The sequence below is a fragment of the Neophocaena asiaeorientalis genome, unplaced genomic scaffold (assembly GCF_003031525.2).
Source record: "Neophocaena asiaeorientalis asiaeorientalis breed wild unplaced genomic scaffold, Neophocaena_asiaeorientalis_V1.1 scaffold236, whole genome shotgun sequence".
Lineage (NCBI taxonomy): Eukaryota > Metazoa > Chordata > Mammalia > Artiodactyla > Phocoenidae > Neophocaena > Neophocaena asiaeorientalis.
Window position 1 is genome coordinate 1,076,176 of NW_020173418.1, and position 19,547 is coordinate 1,095,722.

The following is a 19,547-nucleotide window of genomic DNA, read 5'->3' on the forward strand; positions in this document are numbered from 1 at the left end:
CAACAGCCCGGGGAAAGGGTGGGGGGTGGTTGGCACCCTTAACCCCTGTGTTGTTCAGGGGTGAAATGTAGCTGGAATCATCCAGTTGCTCTTGCACCATTTGTTTAAAAGTTTCCTTTTTCCGTTAAATTTTTTGGCATCTTAGTAAAAAAAAAAAAAAATCAGTAGACTATATAGGTATAAGTATTTCTGGACTCTATTCTACTCCATTAATCTGTCTATCCTTTTGCCAGTACCACATTAATCTTTTTTTTTTTTTTTTTTGTGGCCACACAGCATGTGGGACCTTGGTTCCCTGACCAGGGATTGAACCCGTGCCCCCTGCAGTGGAAGCGCAGAGTCCTAAACACTGGACTGCCAGGGAAGTCCCAGTACCACACTAGCCTTGATTACTGCAGCTCTAGAGAAAGTCTTGAAATCAGGTAAAGTCCTCTAACGCTGTTCCTGTCCTTCAAAATTGCTTTGGTTATTCTAGGTCATTTGCATATTCATCTAAATTTTACAGTCAGCCTGGCATCTACAAAATGCCTGCTGGAATTAATGTGGATTGTGCTGATTCCATGGATCAGCTGGGAAGAACTGACATCTTAATCATATAGAATATTTTAATTAATAAATGTGGTATATCTTTTCATTTTGGTCTTTAATCTCTCTAATGTTATAGTTTTCAATTTAGAGGTCTTTTTTTTTTTTGTTTTGTTTTTTTTGTTTGTTTTTTTTTATTTTTGGCTGTGTTGGGTCTTCGTTTCTGTGCAAGGGCTTTCTCTAGTTGTGGCAAGCGGGGGCCACTCTTCATCGCGGTGCGCGGGCCTCTCACTATCGCGGCCTCTCTTGTTGTGGAGCACAGGCTCCAGATGCACAGGCTCAGTAATTGTGGCTCACGGGCCCAGTTGCTCCGTGGCATGTGGGATCTTCCCAGACCAGGGCTCGAACCCGTGTCCCCTGCATTGGCAGGCAGATTCTCAACCACTGCGCCACCAGGGAAGCCCCTAGAGGTCTTATATATCTTGTGTCAAATGCATTCCTAGAAAGTTTATGTTTCCAATGTTTTATTTCATGATCTTGTTTCTTCCAATACATCATTATAAAAATTTCAAACATACAAGACAGTTGAAAGAATTTTACGGTGAGCACTCATTTATACCTACCACCTAGACCCTATAAACACTTTACTATATTTGCTTATTCATATTTTAAAATTTCATGTTACAATTATTATATAGAAATATTTTTATATTGACCTTGAATCCTTTGAACTTATTAAATTCACTTTATAGTTCCAGTAGTTTGAAATTCCTTTACATTTTCTACATACACAATCATGTCATTTGTGAATAAAGACAATTTTTACGTCTTACTTTCCAATCTTTGTGACTTTTATTTCTTTTTCCTAATTATTGCACTGGCTAGGACCGTCAGCATGATATTGTACAGAAGTGTTGAAAGCATACATATTTGCCTTGTTCCCAACCTTAGGGGTAAAGCACCTAGTCTTTCCCCGTTAATCATGTTTTTTTTTTGTTTTTTTTTTTTAAAGATGCTCCTCATTAGGTGGAGGAATACTTTTTTATTCCTAGTTTATTGAGAGCTTTTATCATGAATGGTCATGGCTTTTTTCAAATACATTTCTACATCTATTGAGGTGATAAGATGATTTTTGCCCTTTACGTTGTTAATATGGTGAATTACATTGTTTGATTTTCAAATGTTGAACCAACTCTGTGGTGGTGAACTTGATTTGCTTAAGGACTTGATTTCATTAGGGAATTTTGGGTCTAAATTTCATGAGGGATATTTTTCTGTAATTTTATTTTCTTGCAATTCTTTGTAAATTTTTATCAGGGTTTTGTTGAACTCATAAAATGTTTTTTCTTATTTATTCCCTTATGCCTTTATCCTACTCATTATCTAGCTTCAAATTTCTTTTAGCTTAATTTGCTTTCTTTTCTCTCCAGCTTTTTTTTTTTTGCGTTACGCCGGCCTCTCACTGTTGTGGCCTCTCCCGTTGCGGAGCACAGGCTCTGGACGCGCAGGCTCAGCGGCCATGGCTCACAGGCCCAGCCGCTCCGCGGCATGTGGGATCTTCCCGGACCAGGGCACGAACCCGTGTTCCCTGCATGGGCAGGCGGACTCTCAACCACTGTGCCACCAGGGAAGCCCTCTCCAGCTTTTTTGAGTCTAACCAAATGGGTCTTGAACTTACCACCTTTTCTTCTGGAAGTATCTTTCAAAGTCCTTGTTCAGTGCTTTTGACTGTCAGCTGTTGATTTACTTCTTCACTCTTTGAGGTCTTGTCATACACATGCATGCTTAGGAGTCAATCAAGTATGTGAGAGGAGTTTAATACAGATTACAGGGCTCCCCTTCAGGGTTTGAGCCTTCCCGGCAGTCCTGGAGTCCAAGCCAGTGAGACTTCAGCTTTCCAGCTGAGCTCTGTCTGTTCATCCTGGAGTGCTGTGTATCCTGGGGTGCTCTTAGAGAAAGCCTTGTAAATGTGGGTTTCAAATAATGTGGTTTCCTTCTCTAAATACCCCAAATTTTCTGCTTTTGTTCATTTTCTAGTACCTTTTTAAAAAACATTTTGTCCAGAGTTTATTATTGGCATACATTTTAGTCTAATAATGCTCTACTCTGCTGTCACTGGAACCAGCACTCTTACTCAATACTTTAAAGATGTTGTTCCAGTTTCTCTTAGTTGCCTTGATTCATATGTCAGTATCACTCTTATCATTGTTACCCTGTATGTAATGTATTTCTTTTCCTCAGGCTGCCTTTTGGGATTTTATCTTTTGTTTTTAGCAGTTTGACTATGATGGACCTAGGTATGCTTTTGTTTGTCTTTATCTAACTTGAGATTCATTCACCTTCTTGGATCTACAGGTTCATGTTTTTCATCAAATCTGGAAAATTTTAGGCCATTCTTTTTTTTTGTGTGTGTGTGTGTGTGTGTGTGTGTGTGTGTGTGTGTGTGTGTGCGTGCGCGCGCTAATTAACCATACAAATATTCATTTATACAGTAAGAAAAACCTCTTCACCTTCATCTCCTCCCAGGCACCATGAGGCCCCACCACAGACACCCAGCCACCGTCCACCCAGGTGGAGGAGGCAGCTACTGCTGCTCCAGGTTTACTCAAGGAAGCGAAGAAAAGGCCAGGCAGGGAGTCAGCTTGCATTTCTGGGCCCTGGCAACCCTGACACCCTCTCCTGCTGGGGCTCACATTGAATTTGGGGAGGCATTTACTCTTATGCCCACTTCCCACCTTGGCCACCCTCAGGCCACACCAGCTGTCATGGTGAGGTTCTCTTTTGGCTGGAAGGGTCTTTGATGGACTTAAGGTTACAGCCAGTCCTTGCTGGGGGAAGAGAAGGCTGTTTCTTGTAGAAAAATGCCCTGAATTCAACTGTCCCCATGGAGAAAAGAATAAAATCATGCACGCGGGCACACACATCCACACACACCTCACTCTGTGCACACAGATAGGCTCTTCTCAAGCCTGAGCCCCTCTGCCTCCCCCACTGGGCTCAGGTCCTTAAGGGTGGTGCCTGCCTCACCTCGTGTGTGCCAGACAGTGATGGTCCTGCCCAGAGGCAGCCTGCCATTTGGGAAAGAGTCCGAGGAACTGAGCACTACTGATGTTGAGAGGGTAGCCTCTGCCGCCCCACTAGGCAGGGGAGAAGAGGGGTTCTAGGACTTGCTCAGAACCCAAACCACCAAGAAGAGGCAGGATGAATGGTACTAAGAGCCTCCAGGCCCTGGGAGGACCACAGACTCCTTCCGGCCTTACTCCATGGCTTGCACTTGCTCTGGCCTCTGCAAGGAGCTCACCTCTCCAAAGATGTGTACAGAAAGGGTTTGCTCTTGAGAGGGAAGCCAACATGCTTGGGACAATTACCTTGCTGGGTAAGACTGCCTAAAAGCAAGAGGAGGAGCAGGGTCCTTGTGGCAGGGCCAGAGCCACTGACGGTGACCACGAAGCCACTGCTGAATAACGGGCAAGGGGAAGGGGCACCCAGTGTGAAGATGTGATGCTCTGAGGGCTATCAAGTGAGGAGAACAGCTTGGCATGTATGGGTTCCAGGGCAGCAGTCTGGGCCCAACAAACACAAGGCAATCGTGAACCTCTTTGGCTTGGAGCTGTGGCAGTGTGGGCACCTTACAGGGACTCCCCTCTGCTGTTGGAAATGGGGTGCTTTTTGTGTGCAAAGAAAGTAGGTGCTCCAATGTGAGCCCTAGTCCAGCCCCAGCCCCAGCGGCACTGCCCTCTCAGCTCCCCCAGGCAGGGCTTCTTCAGGGGACCAATGTTTATTCCTCCTTTTATTTGGGGGGAGGTGCGGAGGCAAAGGGGGGATTTCATACAAGCTTTTCTCTCACAATCAAGCTCTGAAAAAACAACAGTCCTAGAAAAGGATGAGGAGGAACAAACGACACACATTTTTGGAACTCAGACACCCAGATAGAGACAGACAGGCACCCCACACCCAGGCTTGCTTGTGTCACACTCCCGGGGTGGGTGGGGTGTGGTAACAGGCAGGCGACCCTGCAACTGCACCCTAGATCCATGTCCCCAGGTACCAAACCAACCAGGGCTTGGCCATTATTCCTTTTTTGTTTTAAATATTTATTTATTTATTTGGCCGTGCACGGCCTTAGTTGCGGCACACGGGATCTTTTATTTGCAGCATGCGGGATCGAGTTCCCTGACCAGGGACGGAACCCAGGCCCCCTGCATTGGGAGCACGGTGTCTTAACAACTGGACCACCAGGGAAGTCCCTCAGCCATTATTTCTTAAAATATTTTTCTGACACATTCTGTCTTTTCCTTCTGGGTCATCAATTACATGTATGTTAGATTATATGATATTATCACACAAAATTAGTGATACTTTTTCATTCCCAATTTTTCTCTTTCTTCCTGTAATTTTTAGTAATGTCTTCAAGTTTATTAACCTTTTTGTTTTCAGTCTCAGCAGATTTGCTGATAGATCCATCTAATAAATTTTAAAATTTCGGGAGGTATATTTTAGTTTTTTTTTTAGACTTCCCATTTATCTACTTGAAATACCTGTCTTCTTCACCATGTATGTCATCTGTTCCTGCAAATTCTTCAACACAATCATAAAATTATTTCAAAGTACTTGCCTGGTAATTTTAATAACTGAATTAACTGTGGGTGTGCTTCTATTGACTATGTTTTTCCTTGATTATGGGTCCCATTTTGTTATATATGGTGACAGTTACACATCTTCTAAGTTTTAAAATGGTAATCTAGATATTGTCTATAAAAAGAACATTGGACACTGTAGTATAATATTGCTTTAATTTCCTAGAGAATGCAATTCTGTCCTTGTGATACTGTGTTTTATAATAAATATATATTTGGTCTTTATCCCTGTTCCTGACAAAGAGCTCCTAAAATCCTTAGGATTTCCTGTGATGAGAGCAACAAAGGTGTCTTTTATTTTTTAGTACCACTGTAAACATTTTGTCTAGACTTTATCACTACTGGTAAAAATATTAGTCCGATATGCACTACTCTGCCATCATTAGAACCTGCAGTCTTCCTCAACACTTCAAAGACATTTTTCCAGTTTCCTTTTGTTAATGAGGCGACTTTTTGAAAGCCCCTAGCCTAGGTAACCTAAGAATGACAGTTTGTCACCAGAGGAACCAACCATGTGATTAGAGGGGAGAGCGGCTGGAGACTTGAGTTCATCACCAATGGCCAATAATTTAATCAATCACGTCTATGTAATGAAGCCTCCATAAAAACCTAAAAAGGATGGGCTTCAGAGTGCTTCCGGGTTAGTGAACACATGGAGATGCAGGGAGAGTGTTGCGCTCAGAGAGCATGGAAGCTCCGCACCCTTTCCCCGTGCATTGCCCTATGTACCTCTTCCATCTGGCTGCTGCTAAATTATATTAGTTCATAATAAACTGGTAATCTAGTAAGTAAAATGTTTCTCTGAGTTCTGTGAGCCATCCTAGCAAATCAAACCCAAGGAGGGGGTCGTGGGCACCTCCGATGTACAGCCGATCAGTCAGAAGAGCAGGCGACAACCCGGACTTGTGATTGGCATCTGAAGTGGGGTACACAGCAGTACTGTAGGACTGAGCCCTTAACCTGTGGGATCTGACACTATCTGCAGGTGGATAATGTCAGAACCGAGTTGAATTATGACAGCGAGTTGGTGTCAGAATTGTAGTGTGGGGGAAAACACACACATCAGAATGGGAGTGTCAGAATCTTGAGTCCTATATTTGGTGACAGGAAAGGATTCTACAAATTCCTCCTAGGTTTGAACTGAATTGCAGCTGAGCTGCACTAATCATATTGAGGCTGTGGTTCCCAATCTCTAGCCTCTAATACCACCACCTCTTTAATCTTGTGAATATTTGAACTAGGAGGGGTTGGGCTGCAGTTTCAGATACTTTTGGTTCACATTCGGATTTGGCTTTGACAGGGCTCCAGAATACAATCACTCTGAGAAGGCACAGGACTACTACACTCCCAGCTTTTTATCTACTGCCACCTTCTCAGCAAAATCTGGGCAGGACTGGGGGAAAAAATTGTTGGGATAAGTGACTGATCTTTCATTCGCAGCTTTCACATTCCAATCCATCCTACCAGACCACATTGCTTGTCAAAGACTCAACTGGTTTCTTCTCAACTGTATATTCTCTCCATCTACGGCACATGAAGTCCTACTGCAAACTCACACCTGCACCAGTGGAAGTATGTAGGGCATTTTCTGAGATAGAGAATTTGGATCAGGTCTCAGATCAATCTCTGATAAAAGTGAATAAGCGTAGGTAAATTATATCTCAGTATTTGAAAAAGGCCGGAACTCTAGGTACCTTAACTAAATTCTCAGTCTCCTTGCAACTAGGTGTGACACGTAGGACAGATGCTTGCCCTCTGCTTCCTCTCTTCCTCTGTGGGCTGAAAGGTAGACAGAGGGCTGCCAGCTGGCCTGGGCTATTCAAACAAGGGCAACATCATTGGCAATAAGAAGCCAGAAGGGACCTCTGTCCTCAACCTCATGGTGTAGAACCACTCGGCCACCTTGAACCCCACTTGGACCTCTGCACTATCACGGGAGAGAAATGAACTTCGCTTTCCTCATGGAAATGTGTTCTGGTCTCTGTTACAGAAGTTGAGCCTATGTTCTAACTCAGTGGTCTTCAAACATTTTCTCTTAACTTTGCAAAGGCTATAGTTTCTGCTCTGTTGGTTTATCACAAATGCTTTCAATATGTCTTCATTAAATTTTTAAAGCTACACATTACCTAGGCAATTTATGCCAAATATCCCCAAGTTTAACATAATTGCAAAACCAGTCCTCACTGGCAAAACCATTCTCTGACTGAGCTAATGAGCTAAGTCAGATTACTTCCTATCAGAGTATGTCTGACTTCATTTTTAAATTTCATAGGTGTTAGCCCAGGCCAACCACGTCACTTCTGAATCCTAATTCTAGGATTGGTAGATACAGAGATTCTCTTAAATTTTTCATGCCCATAAAATACCTGGAGAGTCTTCATGTACCCCAGGGTACAAAAACTCCAATTGGAAGGCCACTGCCGAGTAAAGTAGCACACACAGTTTTAGCCCTGTCAGTGGCACCAGCTCCCGTCCACAGGGGCTCCTCCTGGACTCCCCTCTCCACCCAACTACCTCTCCAAGCCTATCTCCTGACATGCCCCTTGCTGTCTGTGCACTAGCCACGCAGGTCTTGCTTTGTCATGGACACACCAGGCTCATTCTTCCCATCCCCACCTTTTACATGACTGATAAGACATGACTTTCAAATGTCACCTCTCAAGGAGGCTTTCCTGGATCCGTTCACATGGGAAATCATTCCCAAGCTGATCTTACACATTATATTTTACATCAAGATAAATTCTAGATGGAACAGTTAAATATAAAAATGAAAACTTAAAAGTTCCTAAGGGAAATAATGTGAAATTTTATAAAATCTTGGAGTGGAGAGGACCTTTCTTAAATTTTATTTATTTTTTTGTGGTACGTGGGCCTCTCACTGTTGTGGCCTCTCCCGTTGCGGAGCACAGGCTCCGGACACGCAGGCCCAGCGGCCATGGCTCACGGGCCCAGCCACTCCGCGGCATGTGGGATCCTCTCAGACCGGGGCGTGAACCCGCGTCTCCTACATCAGCAGGCGGACTCTCAACCACCGTGCCACCAGGGAAGCCCTTGATCTTCATTTTGTTCAGCTTTTTTCTTGTTCCAAGGATGGGAGTGATGACTTCCAAGCTCCTAACATGCTCAACTGGAAAACCATAAGATTAAAGGTCCAAACAGAACCAGAAGAAAAATTAAGTAAAAGAGATCCCATTTATTCCACACAGAGGAGAAGGCGATTTAATGTACATCACAGCATTAACTTTCCCACACAAACTAGTCAAGGAGCAGTTCTTACTTAGAGTTAGCGTAAAAGTCCTTTATTTAGATGACTCAAGAATCACCCGATGAGTGTAGCTGATGTGCTGGTGCACTGCCAGCACATAGCTGCAGTGTCGCTGCTCCTGGGATGGCCTCAGCTGGAGAGGTCATGCTTGCCCTAGGGACCCACAACCAAGGACTGATGAAGGTGGGGGACAGAAGCCTATTGTCTCAGCCCTGCAGGGCTGGATTTCTCTACAGCCAGTTCATCGCCCTTTCCCTTCCTCCCACTGGGCACTCTGCATCTTGGAGGCTCCTTCCCAAAGAAACCAACTGGTGACACTTTGTGAAGTCTATTCTTCCCCCAATTTAAACTTTGCTAATCTTCCCCTGGAAACTCTTAAAGTCATGAGAATAGAACAAATACAGTATAAAATCAGTCTAAGATAACAACAAATTCCAAATACTCATTTTTTAAAATGAAAATATTTACTTTCCTAAATATCCTATAAATAAATGTATCTTCTATCCCAGGTTTAGAAACACTGATAATAAACATAATTCAGTTTATGAAAGAATTATGTTTTGGTATGTTTGATGTGATGATTTTTGCTATGCATAAATAACTTTACCAAAAGAGCCAGGCCATCATTGTTTGAACCTTGACTCCATCATGACTGCTTTATGCGAGCATATGCTTCCATCAGTTTCTACAGGGTTTTGACTTAAAGCACCAGATCAAGAAATACTTCTCATATCTTACAGCTGTTAGGTTATACTGCAGTGTTTTCTTGAGACCTGGAAGTAACTATTCATCCCTGGCATTTGAAGGCCTCCTCAGTGAATTTCTTCCAAGACTTCAAAGTAAAGCCTGAGACCTGGGCTCGTTCCCAGGAGGGCTTATTAGCTGACTTTGCCATCTGCATGCAGGAAATGCTGATGCTGTAAAACGACTGAGATTGGGCAGAGGCCCCTGGTGCTCAGCTCTGAGGCTATGTGGACTTCAGTAGTTGTTTTTAAAAAAATTAGTAAATACAGTGCTGAGTCATAAATGCTAGAGACATGCCAAGAAGTATATAAAGAAAATGTAGGAAAACTGAACAGTAAATATAGTTTTAATTAATTGTGGTTAGCTCACAAAAGCCATACAATAGGATGTATCAACAGCGGGCTTTTACATTTATTGACACTGGTGGAAGCTATTTTCCATTTTGGAACTTCCCAGGCATACCAAAAAAACCCAACACTTATGTGACTAAGCAAAAGGGGAATAAAGTGCTTTAATTTATTTTTAATATTAATAATTACATTTTCAAAAACAATTATTTTATATTTAAAGGTATCAATACCATAAATCTATAGCTTACAGTAGGGAATATAAGTGTAAACAGCCTATACACATTCTGCATCAGTGATACAGCTTTATATGCATAACCCAATATACTAACCAATAATCTCCAGAGAAAACACATAAAACCCACTTGTCTAGACAGTAGACAACAGTTTTAAAAACAAACCAAAATAGACTCCCGTTTCGCAGCTGCATGTGGTGGAAATGTATATGTATGAAGATTAAATCTGAGGCATTTACTACACTGAAGATATTTGCTCCATGCCAGCCATGAGTGACAGTGCTAGAGATTCCACTGTGGGAAGAATAAAAACAGGTTAATAAAATAGGTTTAAATGTTTGAAAATGGCTAAATAGGCTCTAATAAATGTCTTGAAAAGTATTTAGAGACATTTTCTATTTTTAATTAAAATACTCATTACTCTTAACATACAATAAAGATGATAATCATTTATTAAATACAATTAAGAAAGTATGATTTATTTCTATTTCAGATCATTTTAGTTTTGAAAACAAAAAAAATCTGGGCATTACACTGAGCAAATCACATTTTTCAAAATGTCATAAAATCTGGCCTCAATTCATAACAAAACACCATGTTCTGAGCTATGAGTGGAATCTCCTTGCCTAACAGTCACCCAGTGCAAAAATGGACAAATGTATCAATGTTTCCTCTAACACATTTCTAACACAGTATGGTTTTTTTTTTTGGCCAGGGGTAAAAATGGGGGAGGCTGAGAGGTGGCAGTAGGGGCTTACAACAGTAATTTGTTTTTAAATACTTGCGTAATAAACAAATGCCTCTTCGTTGTAGAAGTCACACAACACAGGAATACAGGGATCTAAGTAAGCACTTTGAGATCAGAACTTTCTCTGTTTTCCTGCCTGGCCGGCCCCCAGCTTCTTCACCACTTACGCAGAGCATTCGGGGAGGGCTGGGGGTCAGGAGGACTGGCCCTGCGTGCGCTCCTCTAGGATTCCAGTCTGCCACGCCAACAACGAGTTTCTCTATCCTGGCAAATATTATGTGCCTCTGGCCGGTCACTGCCCCGCCTACCTGAACTGTGGGTGCAGCAGGTCAGCACTGAAGGGCTCATCTCATCCCAGAATTTATTTAGATTTCTTTGCATTCACAACTTTCTGATGATATGTTTTTGTTTGTTTATTCTATGTTCACTCGTTACTCTAACAGTATTTTAAAAAATGTTCAGCTACTTTTAATGAGCATATCACAATTTGAACATACAGAAATAGGGAACAAATCAGTCCTGCATACTTTTCCCAAAAAAGCTCTGCAAGAGATACTACTTAGTCCTTTGTGTCTGTAGATTAAATGACTGTGTTCTCCCCATGACTCACCCCACAGACCTCTGTCTGCTTCACACACTGTCTGTGTACTGAACCGTCAGGCCTGCATTTCCTTGTTTAAGAGGCAGCCTTGGGAATTTTAAAATTGCTAAAAAAACAAAAAACAAAAAGCAAACACCCCCCCCACCCCCACAAACCCTATCTTTTGAAAAGGAATAGTTACAAAGGCTACACATGACAATGAAGTGTACTGAAACCTATTCTGCCATCTGCTTTAATTAACAATGGTTTTAGAAATCCATTGGTGTAACACATGATATACTAGAAAGCAAAATCTTCAGTCTCAATGTTTTACAACTGATTCACTCACCCCACTGTAATTTGGGAAAAACAATTCAACTGCTGAGGGACTTTCCAGGTTCGAAGTGGTGAAAAATTCTAATTCTTCATGAGATCAGTACCAAAACAATAACAGGTAGACTTAGTTACCAGAAAATATAAAAGCAGTAATATTTTAACATAATACTCACGATGGGGAAAGGATCCTCTACAGACAGCTTTGTTTAAAACGGTTACAAGAAACATATGGCAGTTTTTAAAATCAGACTCCATTTTCTCTATAGATTCCATTCTAGGAAAGAAAGTAAATTTCAATTTAGGTAAATGCATAAGGGGTTACTAGGTAGGCTATAAAATACCTTTGGAGTAATTTCAAATGTGCTTCAGTTTAATTATGTAGAATCCTAACTCTAAAGATTCTAAAATAAAATATAAAATTTCCTGCCAAACTTTCAAAGAGTCTGAAGGAAAGTGTCATTAGGATACAAAACTGCTGCTTCAGGATGGTAGTGAGTTCTAGAGTGAGGATAACTAAGGATATTCCCTTTTCTATTGTACAGTTCTATACTTTTACTTTTCACAAGCACACCTTCTTTCAAATAAACAGCACATTAAAGATATAAAACCTTACATTTTAAACTTACTAGAAAACTGTTATTACGGGAAATAGCAAACACCCATACCCAGCTTCAGTAGTCACCCCCCTGCAGGCAGTCCCAATTATACCCTTAGCCCCGTATCTTTAGAAGCAAAGTTGAGACATCATAGCATTTCAGTCATAAATATTTCAGTGTGTACACACTAAAGATAAGTACTCCTTTAAAATCATAGCCACCATACCATTTGCCTAAAAATTTCACCTTGCTTTAAAATTTTTCACTTTCTGCTTTAAATGTGAATCAAGATCAGTTAATTTCCATAAACTGTGATGGTTAATATGCCTCTTAAGTCCTCCTCACCCCCTTGTTGAAGAAACAGTTCAATTTTAGCCAACAATATGCAGCAGTGTTATTACCTTCTCCTCCACCTGACAGTGACATGGAGGCGGAAGTCTGCTGCACACACTTGAGACAGCAATAATAAAGTAAGACTTCTGTTCTCACCCCTGCAATGAGGAATTTTATCTACCATTCAGAGTATTCTGACACAGCCATATGTTAAGATTTTAGATTAGTGCTATAACGAACTTTCGGCTCCTTACTAATACCAGCTAAGTACAAGCTATTATCCCAAGAGCCCAGTCAACCAGACTTGCTCTTTTAAATATATTTCAAGGAAGTAATAATAGCAGCATTACATTAATTTTATAAACAAGACAGGGACAAACTATTGAGCTGCACATTCAAGGTAACAGTAGAGGATGGTACTCTGGATAGGAAGAAAGAGCTCCTGGGTCCTCTTTCTATGTGATAGGTGTGGATAATAAACACCCTAAAAGTAAAATATACAATCATTCTTTTAGAGCTCTCTAAAATACAATTTTGGACGAGGATCTAGCATGATGTCCAGAATTTGGTTTAAAATAATTGAGTGAATGGGAGTGGGAGTGGGCAGTAAACACAAAACAGAACTGATTGTCACTGGCATCTGCTGAAGTGGAGTGATGGACCCCAGGGTCTGTTACGCTCCCTGCCCGCTTCTGTGTATGCTCGAAGGCATCCATTAACAAAAATTTAGCAAACCTATACAACAGGAATGTAATTTAAGGATATTTGCTTGTTCTAATCAAAAGACTTCAGATTTTTCTTGTTTTACCGCTCAGAAAAGAATTGCATAATTTTGATGTTGCCTAGTTTAGATGAACAAATTCAATTCTTCAATTCTTTCCATAATTATAAGTGTATGTGATGTGTTGCCAAGAAGAAAAACAAGGCTCCCAGAATGAAGCCAGCTAAAAGTGAAACTGAAATGGTCACAGCACAGAGGCCCCACAAGCTGCGTACTTACTGCCATGCCCCCAGGCCAGCCTGCCAACCGTCTGCAAACATGAGGGCCAAGTTCAACACCTTCATGATGGCTTCCTTCACAAAACTGACCTGGAGAGAAAGCCATGGAAGAACATAGGCTCTGTGACCATGTTTGGACACTGACACCAACACTTTCACCTAATTTAAATGAGTCACAGAAAAAGCTCAGTGCAATCATTGCCTTCTAGGTATAAGGAAGGGTACTAGGCTCTGAACAAAATGCACTTGGAATTGGACCACACGCCTACCGCACCCACAGTACAGGTATATCAGCAGCAGAGTCTGACCAACAGAGCCAGCAAGCTACCTTTTCCTGGGACAGCCATTTGAATTCACCAGTGAAATGGGGCAAGTTATTCCAATGGCTGTATGACGACTTAATATATTCACATCAAGCTGGACACATTTCCTGACCAAAGCACTATTATTCCATAACTGTGGATAAAATTTTCTTATTGAATCCAAACACAGTGCTGAGTGCAGACTGTCACAATAAAGTTGTCAGCTGTTTCTCTTATATGTAATTTCCAGTCATATGGTACAAATTTGTAACCTATTTGATCTGGTCCTTCCTTAAAGAATATTTTGCAATGTCATGAAGAACCTAGGGGTAAGACAGGAATAAAGACAAGACACATTTCCTGACCAAAGCACTATTATTCCATAACTGTGGATAAAATTTTCTTATTGAATCCAAACACAGTGCTGAGTGCAGACTGTCACAATAAAGTTGTCAGCTGTTTCTCTTATATGTAATTTCCAGTCATATGGTACAAATTTGTAACCTATTTGATCTGGTCCTTCCTTAAAGAATATTTTGCAATGTCATGAAGAACCTAGGGGTAAGACAGGAATAAAGACACAGACCTACACTGTTATTACGGGAAATAGCAAACACCCATACCCAGCTTCAGTAGTCACCCCCCTGCAGGCAGTCCCAATTATACCCTTAGCCCCGTATCTTTAGAAGCAAAGTTGAGACATCATAGCATTTCAGTCATAAATATTTCAGTGTGTACACACTAAAGATAAGTACTCCTTTAAAATCATAGCCACCATACCATTTGCCTAAAAATTTCACCTTGCTTTAAAATTTTTCACTTTCTGCTTTAAATGTGAATCAAGATCAGTTAATTTCCATAAACTGTGATGGTTAATATGCCTCTTAAGTCCTCCTCACCCCCTTGTTGAAGAAACAGTTCAATTTTAGCCAACAATATGCAGCAGTGTTATTACCTTCTCCTCCACCTGACAGTGACATGGAGGCGGAAGTCTGCTGCACACACTTGAGACAGCAATAATAAAGTAAGACTTCTGTTCTCACCCCTGCAATGAGGAATTTTATCTACCATTCAGAGTATTCTGACACAGCCATATGTTAAGATTTTAGATTAGTGCTATAACGAACTTTCGGCTCCTTACTAATACCAGCTAAGTACAAGCTATTATCCCAAGAGCCCAGTCAACCAGACTTGCTCTTTTAAATATATTTCAAGGAAGTAATAATAGCAGCATTACATTAATTTTATAAACAAGACAGGGACAAACTATTGAGCTGCACATTCAAGGTAACAGTAGAGGATGGTACTCTGGATAGGAAGAAAGAGCTCCTGGGTCCTCTTTCTATGTGATAGGTGTGGATAATAAACACCCTAAAAGTAAAATATACAATCATTCTTTTAGAGCTCTCTAAAATACAATTTTGGACGAGGATCTAGCATGATGTCCAGAATTTGGTTTAAAATAATTGAGTGAATGGGAGTGGGAGTGGGCAGTAAACACAAAACAGAACTGATTGTCACTGGCATCTGCTGAAGTGGAGTGATGGACCCCAGGGTCTGTTACGCTCCCTGCCCGCTTCTGTGTATGCTCGAAGGCATCCATTAACAAAAATTTAGCAAACCTATACAACAGGAATGTAATTTAAGGATATTTGCTTGTTCTAATCAAAAGACTTCAGATTTTTCTTGTTTTACCGCTCAGAAAAGAATTGCATAATTTTGATGTTGCCTAGTTTAGATGAACAAATTCAATTCTTCAATTCTTTCCATAATTATAAGTGTATGTGATGTGTTGCCAAGAAGAAAAACAAGGCTCCCAGAATGAAGCCAGCTAAAAGTGAAACTGAAATGGTCACAGCACAGAGGCCCCACAAGCTGCGTACTTACTGCCATGCCCCCAGGCCAGCCTGCCAACCGTCTGCAAACATGAGGGCCAAGTTCAACACCTTCATGATGGCTTCCTTCACAAAACTGACCTGGAGAGAAAGCCATGGAAGAACATAGGCTCTGTGACCATGTTTGGACACTGACACCAACACTTTCACCTAATTTAAATGAGTCACAGAAAAAGCTCAGTGCAATCATTGCCTTCTAGGTATAAGGAAGGGTACTAGGCTCTGAACAAAATGCACTTGGAATTGGACCACACGCCTACCGCACCCACAGTACAGGTATATCAGCAGCAGAGTCTGACCAACAGAGCCAGCAAGCTACCTTTTCCTGGGACAGCCATTTGAATTCACCAGTGAAATGGGGCAAGTTATTCCAATGGCTGTATGATGACTTAATATATTCACATCAAGCTGGACACATTTCCTGACCAAAGCACTATTATTCCATAACTGTGGATAAAATTTTCTTATTGAATCCAAACACAGTGCTGAGTGCAGACTGTCACAATAAAGTTGTCAGCTGTTTCTCTTATATGTAATTTCCAGTCATATGGTACAAATTTGTAACCTATTTGATCTGGTCCTTCCTTAAAGAATATTTTGCAATGTCATGAAGAACCTAGGGGTAAGACAGGAATAAAGACACAGACCTACCAGAGAACGGACTTGAGGATATGGGGAGGGGGAAGGGTGAGCTGTGACAAAGCGCGAGAGAGGCATGGACATATATACACTACCAAACATAAGGTAGATAGCTAGTGGGAAGCAGCCGCATAGCACAGGGAGATCAGCTCGGTGCTTTGTGACCACCTAGAGGGGTGGGATAAGGAGGGTGGGAGGGAGGGAGACGCAAGAGGGAAGAGATCTGGGAACATATGTATAACTGATTCACTTTGTTATAAAGCAGAAACTAACACACCATTGTAAAGCAATTATACCCTAATAAAGATGTCAAAAAAATATTTTGTAGATCAGAAGCTTAATAAGTATAAAATTCCAAAGTAGAGAGACAACTTCCCTTGGCTGGCTTCATTCCTGCCTCAGTGGCCAAGTTCACAGGTGACACCTCACGTACCTTTTCTCTCAGCAGACATCGATCATGGATGGTTGACAAGTATCTATAGTGAATTTTAATCAATTGATCTAAATCCTTGGCTTCTTCGACTTGATGTTGAAACTCCAGCCCTGTACTGTGAAGAATCTTGAAAGATGACAAATTTAATCAATAGATTTTTTTTCTTTGAGAACTAATGTGCCACACACAAAACTTTTTTTACCAACCTCTTCTACATTCACTTGCACAGGGAGGGAATGCCTCACTCTGGACTAACAGACTGCTCCTGTGTGGAGGGGCAAGTATATGAACTGTATAGGATATGCATCGATTTTTTAAAAAAAGTCACCAGATAAATTGAATTTATATGTTTTTATAAATTCCACTGCTTACATAATGGTCTTTCTTTAAAAGGAACATAACTGTACTTCAAGTAGAAAACAAAAAACAAATTAAACAAAAACTTAACCATTTACTCTCAACAATTAAGGGCTTAAGGTTGGTCCTCTGAAGGGCACTAGTGCATGGGAAAGAGAGCACCTCTGCCATGTGTATCATGTATAAAACACAGGCTTCAAAGGCTCACTTCATCCAAACAAAAGTGGGTTCTTAGAACCCATCTACCAGAATGACTACAAATTCTTTTTTAGCAACCATTATAATCCCAATGAGTACTGTCCTCGAATAACACTGCTACTGTTCAAACATCTGAACTCCTCTTCAGAAGTTCCTCTAGAACTGGTTTTAATATGTGTAAGAAAAGCAGTTTTATTTACTCTACGAGTTACTTCTTATATTTAAGAAAAAAAGTATATAGTCTGGCTGCATTTTCCTCCTTACACCCCATACTAGCCTGACAGATTTGTTTTTAGGCTTCCATTACAAAAAATTGAAGCCATTTTCCAGGGACAGCCCTGTTCCCACTGCTGACATTTAAAGGACTATGTGGCAAGTTCTGATGGCAAGTCCAAAAGAGGCGCTCTGGGTGTGTCATCCCAAGGGGTCACTAGACAGGAGAGACACAGTGTCTGGATACATGTGCTCTGGCATGTTTTAAAAAACACTTCCCCCTGCTGCCATGTTATTTTATGACCAAGTTTTTAGTATGTGCTATCTTCACATTTACAGTCTATTAAGTATCTTGTGTGCTTGTTTGTATTTATAAACATATTACAAGTAATTCTCCACGAACAGATGTATACACGGTGACAGAACTGAGTGGATGGACAGACACGAACCCTGGTCATGATGTAGTTGTGTAAGCTGTTCACAAAGTGCATGAGCTTCACTCTTAAGAGGAACATACGATGAATCTGCTGTCTTACTGGCTCCCTCTGTGGTCCAAAATTAGCAGCTGTGTCTTGTCCACCTAAGAGTCCTTCAAGTTGTGGTTTTTCAGCAGGACTAGCTAGTTCTGTAAAGGAACGAAGAGGAGAGGGGGTGGGAAGAGCATCCACTCAGACCCCACCTGCACCACTGCACAGAGCAGGACTTGCAATGGTGTGGTCGTCTGCCCTGTAAAGGGCACTCGGCTGGACGCACAGCGGGGACCCCATCCTCCCTATCTGGAAGGTGAAGCAGTTAAAGCTGCCATATCACCCTGATTATCACTGTCATCAAAAATATAAAAACAAAGTCCTATTAACTTGTCATTAAAACTTTTTCACATAACCTAAGAATTATTTTTTTCGGTACGCGGGCCTCTCACTGTTGTGGCCTCTCCCATTGCGGAGCACAGGCTCCGGATGCGCAGATTCAGCGGCCATGGCTCACGGGCCCAGCCGCTCCGCGGCATGTGGGATCTTCCCAGACCGGGGCACGAACCCGTGTCCCCTGCATCAGCAGGCGGACTCTGAACCACTGTGCCACCAGGGAAGCCCAACCTAAGAATTTTTATTCTGGCTAAATTCCTAATTTAGTTATTGTATTTCAGATTAACTGTACTCATTCAGGGAAGTTAATTCTGATGTCTGTAAAGCTATGGCCATAAATACATATCATTTTGGCACTTGTGTATATATAAAAAATGACCTAAGACTACCAACCTTATTTTCAGTGCTAAAATTAAATTATAATTTATCTGTTGAAAACAAATCTTACCACCAAATAGTAAAACATCCAGACTATATTTTGCCCATTTTATTTGCAATAAGAGAAGAAACACCTGATTATAAATTTTTTGACATTCCAAACTTATAACAATGTCCACAGGCCATGGGACCTATGAAAACAAAAAAAGAAAATTAGAATAGAAAGTAACCTATTACTCATATGTCTCAAATTCTTTTTTTTTTGGCTGTGCCGCACAGTATGTGGGATCTTAATTCCCTGACCAGAGATCGAACCCGCGCCCCCTACATTGGAAGTGCGGAGTCTTAACCACTGCACCGCCAGGGAAGTCCCTTGTATGCCTTAATTTTAATAGAAAATGTTCTTAGAGTATCAGCACATACCTTATAGCTCAGGGTCAGACCATCTAAGATATGAACAGGGAGTTTCTTCTTAGCTGTGTCAACATTTTCAAAAGATATAGATAGACTAGATAAAGAAATATAAGTTTTAGTTATTTAGCACTTTGAGTTATTTAATTTATATATTCCAAAAAGACATTTCATAAAAGGAATGCAAATATTCCATATTTTTCTAAGCATATATTCCAGAATAGAAATCAGGTTTTAGAAATAAAGAAGGGGGGCAAAATTTTTAAATAATGGGTTTAGCTATAAAAAAGAAGATACTTATAGTAAATTACTTAGGAAAAAAGACAAAGTCAGGGAAGGTTAACTGTATTTGGCAGGTGCCTAGTCCTGGTAGAGTTCAGCGAGAGGCTCAGGAGACGGACACTCTTGGGGGTGGCAGGAGAGTGGGTGGGGAAAGACAGAGAGACAGAGAGAGAGAGGGAGAGAGAGTGAGAGGGAGAGTGTGTGTGTGTGTGTGTGTGTGTGTGTGTGTG

General features: G+C 41.2%; 1 protein-coding gene across 1 annotated transcript in view; it reads right to left on the reverse strand.

Annotated features, from left to right (window-relative positions):
• Positions 1–9,499: 9,499 nt before the first annotated feature.
• TUBGCP5 (tubulin gamma complex component 5) overlaps positions 9,500–19,547 on the reverse strand; it is a 59,338-nt gene continuing 49,290 nt past the window's right edge. The window contains exons 17-23 of the mRNA XM_024747291.1: positions 19,048–19,132; positions 18,695–18,815; positions 17,833–18,008; positions 16,616–16,741; positions 15,536–15,624; positions 11,592–11,692; positions 9,500–10,048 (exon numbers count right to left, since the gene is read on the reverse strand). Of these exons, the coding sequence (XP_024603059.1) occupies positions 9,993–10,048; positions 11,592–11,692; positions 15,536–15,624; positions 16,616–16,741; positions 17,833–18,008; positions 18,695–18,815; positions 19,048–19,132 (754 nt within the window). The 3' untranslated portion in view covers positions 9,500–9,992. The remainder of the gene's footprint in view (positions 10,049–11,591; positions 11,693–15,535; positions 15,625–16,615; positions 16,742–17,832; positions 18,009–18,694; positions 18,816–19,047; positions 19,133–19,547) is intronic.